The sequence below is a fragment of the Citrus sinensis genome, chromosome 3, assembly GCF_022201045.2.
Source record: "Citrus sinensis cultivar Valencia sweet orange chromosome 3, DVS_A1.0, whole genome shotgun sequence".
NCBI classification, from domain to species: Eukaryota; Viridiplantae; Streptophyta; class Magnoliopsida; order Sapindales; family Rutaceae; genus Citrus; species Citrus sinensis.
Window position 1 is genome coordinate 11,287,390 of NC_068558.1, and position 7,622 is coordinate 11,295,011.

The 7,622-nt window shown below is 33.2% G+C and overlaps 2 protein-coding genes and 1 pseudogene across 4 annotated transcripts in view; all 3 read right to left on the minus strand.

The window, feature by feature from the left end:
• Nucleotides 1-2,987, minus strand: part of LOC102606745 (uncharacterized) — a 45,307-nt pseudogene extending 42,320 nt beyond the window's left edge.
• The window catches only part of LOC127901227 (uncharacterized), a 63,562-nt gene extending 58,874 nt beyond the window's left edge, over nt 1-4,688 (minus strand). Inside the window, exon 1 of one of the 2 annotated variants that reach the window (XM_052438059.1) lies at nt 4,572-4,688. The gene's annotated coding sequence lies outside the window, so the exon portion shown is untranslated. Of the gene's footprint in view, nt 1-2,842; nt 2,993-4,571 lie in introns of those variants that run through there. The other variant, XM_052438058.1, reaches the window with a different exon arrangement.
• Nucleotides 170-2,991, minus strand: LOC102627340 (uncharacterized). 2 transcript variants are annotated; one of them, XM_052438056.1, is made up of 6 exons: nt 2,843-2,991; nt 1,976-2,128; nt 1,734-1,868; nt 1,387-1,494; nt 963-1,067; nt 170-530 (listed from the first exon to the last, which is right to left on the minus strand). In XM_052438056.1, the coding sequence occupies exons 2-6, from the start codon at nt 2,117-2,119 to the stop codon at nt 366-368; spliced, it is 657 nt and encodes a 218-aa protein (XP_052294016.1). In that variant the 5' UTR covers nt 2,120-2,128; nt 2,843-2,991; the 3' UTR covers nt 170-365. The 2 variants fall into 2 exon arrangements, with proteins under 2 accessions (XP_052294016.1, XP_052294017.1); XM_052438057.1 differs by having other exon boundaries at nt 1,976-2,124; nt 2,843-2,985.
• Nucleotides 4,689-7,622: the final 2,934 nt, after the last annotated feature.

A 7,622-nucleotide genomic window follows, 5' to 3' on the forward strand; every position in this document is an offset into this window, starting at 1 on the left:
CATTGAAGTTAATATATACGGATCAAGTCAATATTTGATAATAGGGCTGCCTTGAGATATTTTACAAAATATAAAAATTAAATAAACACTGAAGTTAAAATTTATATATTAAACCTAACATTTATCCAAATATTAAGCTTCATAATGCTTGATGGGCAAAACTGTAATATCACAATTAAAAGAATAAAATTTTATATACGAAAAAGGCAAAATTCTGATTGTTTCATCCTACTGCAAATTCGCTGTGGCGTTGCAAACAATGTTGCCTGTATTATCTTCAGAATGTTATGAAGAAAAACCAAAAACTGTTCTACAATGGAATTTGGATCCGGAACCGAGTAAAACAAAACAAATGAAACGATTGTTTATTTGCCGCGGACTTTAACATTGAGAGTCCACTGGACCTTTCCTTCCGGTAGGGGAATGGCTTTGGGTAAGCGCATAGGAACCTCGTATTCCCCGAAAGCAGACAGTGGTGATGGTAGATGCAGGTTTTCAGGCTCAATAGAAATCGAAAGTTGTCTTGCCACCTAAAATTGTATATATGGTATCAGTAAAATAGAAAATTGAAAGAAATATCAATAAATAGGTAAAAGAAACTCTATTAATGACAAGTCCAGAATATTTAAGGTAACCCCCAGGGCTTGTATAATATTTGCCAAAATCTATATCTTCATGGATTAAGACGCAAAATTTCAGTCTATATTACTATGTGGATCTGTTGCTCACAATTGGCTACCACACGATCACACCCTAGCAGAAATTTACCAGCTATACCATGGAAATTCAATTTCACATGTAGGAATTACACATTCATAATGACCGTTAATATTTACAATGCTCGGCTGGACCTAACCACCTTGAAGTCCTTTAGACCACACCGGTCACTCAGAACAAACTGCTTTTGCTATTATGATGAGAAACAACTATAAAGAACAACCAAGAAAAATAAAAATCCATACCTCAGCTACAAGCTCCTCTTTTGTCACAGGTGAACGCAATTCTATGGGATCATCTTTTGATGCTCGGGAACGTAATTTTTCTATATTGGGGAATCTCCTCAATACCTTGAAAGTACAACATCCATCAGATAATCCATATCCGAAAGCAAGATTACATGTATTTAGTTCTTTCTCCTACACCTCAAGAAGGAATTTGACTTAAGGAGTTCATTTTATACTCACAGGACCAGCATTCCGCTAATCACATGGAGCTAAGATAGAAAAGTAAATTGAAACAAACAGCATAATTTCAAATTCATTACAACGTTCACTCCTAACTGTAGCAAATAGATCATTCAAGCTTAAAAAAGGAAAAGGCAACACATCAGTTCACTCCAAGACAAGTTGTCCCGAATCTGAAGAAATTGAAAGATAGGCCACAAACCAGTCGAGCATTCTCTAGGCGCCTAGCTGCCTTCTCAAATTCTCTACTCATATTGTCCTCAGACTTCCGGATAACTTTAACCTCTTCCTCTTCCACAGGCTGGCAAATCTGATGAAAATAAGTCACAGGCACAACAAATATTAATAACTTGTAATGCCCCTTCAAAAATCACAAATATTTCCAAACCGAGAATTTAGCAATAATTTGAAGCCATGAGTCAAATTAATTGACAAAATGGCTAAACAAAGTATCTAAAGAAAATGAGCAAAATTCTGTATCACTAGAATTAACCATTCTCAACCCAAACAAAAAAAGTTCAACCAAGAAAAATCATGAAAAACAAATACCCTGCGCTGCTCTCTAATGAGATGAGCAAACTTCTCGATATTTGGAACAGCAAGCAATTTGGGCATCAAGTGGTTGCGGAAATACCCTGGAGCGACCTTCACAGTTTCACCAGCTTTACCAAGCTTATCAACTTTCTGAACATATAAAACCAATATTAATACACAAGTTAAAACTCAAACAGGCTGATTAGTCAAGAGATCCAAACTGGTGAAAAGGGAAAACAAAAGATCAATTTACTCACTGTTGTTAGAATCACTTCCAATCGTCTGTATCTGACTCCTTGACAAGAAAATAGCAATGGGTGATGCAAGACGCGATCAGAGCTCTCTTTAGTAATCTGCCGGAGAGCATTTCTTCCATGCTGAGTAAAAGCCATCCGATGCATTATAGCTGACTACATGATGCAAACAAAATTTCACTTATTAATCACATAAGTACTCATTGATTTTTCATCCAAAACAAAATTAACTGAACTTCTATATATAACCTATTCAACAACTAAAATACAGCATAAAAAAATAAAAATATAAGTTAAAAAACAGATTTTTAGCAAAAATTATTATCAAGACCTTTCTTTTACGATCTGGGTACTTCTCAGTAGGGGTGGGCAAATCGAGTTTCAGTTCGGGTTGTTCGGGTTTCAGTTTGGGTTACAACCTGATCGGGTTGGAGAATTGAACCCGTCCGGGTTGAAAATGCGAACCGGAACCAAACCGAACCGAACTGAAATTCAGATTCACAATTTGGATTGGTTCGGTTAGATAATTTGGGTTCATTCAGGGTTAAATTCGGGTTAAAATGTTTAGGCTTCCTTGCCATGTAACATTTGCCAAAATTTTTATCCAACTAGAACAGACTAGGCAAGCTCACAAGACGTGTGGCATTAGGAAAAAGAAGAAGAAGTTAATTTCTTATACGTGAATAATAAATAATTAAATGAAATTTTCATTTTTTCAGAAAAGCTCTAATGTAAGTAAACATATGCATCAATCAATAATATTTAATACATTTTGCTTCGGGAGTACAAAAGAAGAAAGCATGAACCAGGAACGTGCGGTGATTGTTTATATTAATAATAATTAATAACAATAATAAGTAACCTACTGACTACAGAGATGTATTGGAAGCGATGGCAGAGATGGAAGCGACAGCAGCTGGATCGGAAGCGAACGGGTGTCGGCGGAGTGTGTGAGTGAGACTTCGACTCTGTGAGAGTGAGTCAGCCGTGAGGTGAGTGAGCCGGAGCGTGGGCGTCGGCTGGACGGCTGTGGGCTGCGCTAGGAGGGCTGTGCTGCCGTTGTGGAAGAAGATGAGAAGGGAGAGATTATAAAAGGGATTTTGAAATTGGAATTGGGCGTGCGTGAGTGAGTGGGTTGAGACACATTTATGAATAACATATATGTGTTTTTTTTTTTTTAAATATCCACCGTCCACTTAATTTTGTGCACTTTTTTTTAAATATACAAATCTTAATTTTTTTTTTTTTACTACTCTCCACTCCACTTAAAATAAGATTTTCTTGCATCCATCTACCTCCGTTTGCACGTAGTTAAAAAAACTAACGGAAAATTAATCAAATTATTATTTTACCCTAAATATAAAATTATAATTTTACCCTAAATAAATACAAAAAAAAAGTGGCCGACCGAAACCTTAACCCCCAAACTTAGTAAACCCCTCCTCTACTTTACTATCCTTGCTATCGTCGCCCGAGCCCCTTGCTTCTTCTTCTTTACATCATTTTCTTTCTGATTCTCCGTCTTAGCCTCCAAAGTATCATGAGAACTAAGCTCATTACCACCAAACTGATGCTTCATGTCACCACTCCTACTGCTACTTCTTGAATTTCTTCGCAACGAAACAGACCTCTCTTGGCTCCTCTTCTTCTTAATACCCTTATCCTCAATACCCACAAACGAACTATCAACCTTCTTCTCATTCACCTTCGGTGTCTCTTCAACTTCTCTATCCTTTCTATCTCCTTTTTTACCATAAGCATTCTTGGATATTGCTTTAATAGAGCTGTGTCTCCCACACACCACCATTGTTGGACCTCTGTTAGGCTTTGAAAGGGAAGCGGGCGGTGGTTGTAGTTGTTGTCGATGGTGTTCAGGTTTAGGTTTATGTTTAGGTTTAGTAACAGTAATGGGTTTTTGCTTACGAAACATATCGGTCATTTTTTTAATGAATAGGGCCTGGAGGTCTTGTGCCTGAGAGTTTTTTCTAAAGAAAATTACGAAGTTGTTGAATAACAAAAAGAGATCTCTAAAGAATTTTTGGAAACAATTGGAATAAAGCCCTCTGTCAAGCCTGGATTGGATTGTTCGAAGATCAATGTGTTGTAAACGACGTCGTTTGGGTTTGCTCTGCTGAAATGACCGAATTGCCCCTAGGATATCAGTAATGTTATAACGGATTCCAAACGGAAGTAGAAAAGTGAAACAAAACGTAACTTTAAGTGGATTCTAACAAAAAACATATATATTTTTTAAAAAGTTAGCAAAAACAAGTGGACGGTGAATTTTTTTTTTTTTTTTTAGGGCCCAACCCATCGGATTTTAGTGCACCCGAACCGAAAATAAAACCGATCGGGTTGCAATTTTTAATTTATTCGGATTTTATATGTTAATCCGAATCCAACCGAACCGGAAATAAATTTCGGGTTCGGTTCTTGCCCACCCCCGCTTCTCATAAAGCAGAAATATACAGTTCATTTCAGCTTTTGTGGCCAAAAAAGTACTTAATTCAGAAGCACTTTAAATAAAAAACAGATACTAGTTTTTATCAGTGCTTCTATTTCATTAATGAGCATGAGAAAGAGGGTCAGAAGGGCTCACCGGCGGTGAGAGGAAGACGAAGAACCGACGACTGAACTGCCGGGGGGGTTGTGCACCGAGAGAGAGGTTTAGAGAGGTGGAGACAAATTTGAACGCCGGTGGTGGGCTACATGTATAAGTTTTTTCGGTAGAACAAAGCCCAATGAGCATTGCCTCCTTTCACGGTGGTAGTTTAAATGGGCTGAGGCCCAATTGAACACACCACCGCGTTTTATGAGAACTTGCATTTCACGAGTACTTTGGGAGAAAGCACATTTTGTAAAAGTAACTGAAAAGATGCTTTTTTTAAAGCTGTTATAAAATTACTTTTTAAAATGTACTGATTTGGCACGTATAATTAGGTTGAATCAATTTATATGATTAGATTAAATTAGATTATAATAGTTTGACTGCACTATATAAAGTGCTATCGTTTGTTTAGTATAGTATTGGACAAGAATCTGTTAAATTTAATTTAATATAGCTAAACAACTATTAAAATAGTGTAATTATTTTAAATTATATTACTAATTGTTGAATTTGATATTTAATTATTTTGTAAATAATTTTTTGGGATTTAATATTGTATAAAATTCTAATATAATAAATTATTGAATTAAAATTTGAATATTTAATATAATATAAAATTTTAGTTTAAATAAATTATGAAATTAATTCTTTATATTTATTTATATGAATTTTAATCTAAATAAAAATGAAAAGAGTGATAAGGAAGATTTTTTATATACTACTTAAACCTAAGTTGAATTAAGGACCAATAGTCTCATTACTTTTGAATTAAACTTTAGACTAATCAACTAGTTTCGATAACCAAACATACCTAGGATTGGATTTTTTTTTTATTCTAAAAAATTAGTCCAATCCCGCTTTTAATCTTAGCATCTAAATAATCCTGATGTTTTTGTCAACTACAGAAAAAAATAATGATAATAATAAATCTTAGAGATACATACATTATTTAGTTGTTTTATTAGTTCCTCTAGAAGAAAAAAAAATTACTCCAAAGGCGCTCTTTTTCTTTTTTCCTAAAGTGTTTATAGCATTTACTTTTGACAATATATACTATAAAAAAAAAAATCAGCTTAAGGATACCAAAAATGTTCCAAACATACATATTTAAATTTATTATACTCTCATATGATTATAAGTGAGGGCAGATCCATGAAATGTTGATGGAATAAAAGGAGGCTGTGTTGATCAAAGGTGAGAAATGAGAGCTGATTAAGAGGGCTTTGTTCTTTTAATTGGGGAAAAGAGTGGCGTGCATGAGATTTGAGAGAGAGGCAAAATCATTTCGTTAATAAAAAATATCATTTGCCCCCAATATAAAAGATAACTTAAAAATTGAGTAAGGGAGAGAAAATTCTACTGAAGTAACTAACTAAGAATGTGTACAGAGTGTGATATTTATACTACGAACTGAACTCATAATATATCCGACTAATAAGAGATTGACAGCTGTACAACTTATTACAATCTGATGCCACACACACAAGTGAATAATAACTAAACGTTGAGCTTGCTGAGCTTCAGCTAAGCTTCCAGTGGCAACGACTGCATTCTTGAATAATCAAGAACTTTTATACTACTAGCTAGTTCATTGTTCATTCAATGTTCATGTGAAGTTATTATGAACGCTCGTGTTTTTAGGGTTTATTAGTTAATATAAATCTTAATGATTAGTTTAGATGTAGAATATAATTTGACTTTCTTTACTTTTTGCCCACATACGACATCTGAAAAAATTTTGCTTCAAAATTTATCAACATTAAACAAACCATCTTCTAATGAACAAGAGAAATTATTAATCTCTTATGCCTCGATTCTGCTAACAAGATATCAGAATAACTGATACATTTTTTTATTTATGAACTTGATTTAATCATATTAAAATAAAAATTTAAACAAAGGTAAGGTTTAACAATATATTTTTTATTAACATTAATTCATTACACTACAAAATACAAATAATTAGAATGATTATCTTCCTCAACCTTCATAATCCTATAATAATAATAAATTACTCTTATATCAATAATGAAATAAATGAAATGGGTATAGATAATGAAATTAATATTTTTAATAAAAGTATTTACTCTTGTATCTCATACTCATTCTATTCTTCCTCGAGGAATGTTGGAAATTGAGAGATAGCATCAAGTTTCAAATCTAAAACAATAAAAATAATATAAACAATATGACTCATAATTTAAAATAGTTTTGGGCCAAAGCCTTTGAAATAAGGTATGGTCAAATAGTAATTTAGGACTATAACTAGTTAACCAGGCTTGAAATTTTTATAGTAAATGCGTATAAATATTTTGATATTTGTTATTTATACTAATATTTAACATTTTATAATTTAAATTTTATTATTCATTTATTAATAATTCTAAAAAATAAAATCAAAATAAAAAATTAATATGAGGAAATGGGTAAGGGATGGGGATTCCACCTCATCCCCGTCCCTTCCCTGAATAAAAACATGGGTAAGAAATCATCCCGTCTCTTTCTCGAATAAGAAATTAAGTATAAAATTATCCTCGTACACTCCTCGAATAGAAAAAATTCCTCCGTCCCCGTTAGGATTTTTGCCATCCGTATTATACAATGTGTTATACTGTTTTGTGCAGTTACAATAATTTGTTGACGAGTAAATAAACTAATAAAAGCCGTTGATGCAAATATGAGTTATTGATAATGCATTAAATCCTGTTTAAATAGCCGTTGTCCATTGATTCCGTAACTTAACACTTTTAAAGAGTTAAACGAAATATATTAAATTGTTACTTTCGACGCATCACATTGACATAATTTAATGTACTTTATTGACTTAGACAAAAGATTAAACATCTCCTTAAACGAATATTTCCTTTTTCTAATATAAGATTGAGCAACCATTAATGCTCTTTTCTTGTTTCTTTGCATTAAAATTCTCCCTCCATCTTTCCATGGCTTGCCGTCTTGTATGCATTCTTTCTATGTGACTCTATTATAAGCAGTCTAACAATATATTAAAATAATACAATATGAAAGAGAAAAGAGTGTTAA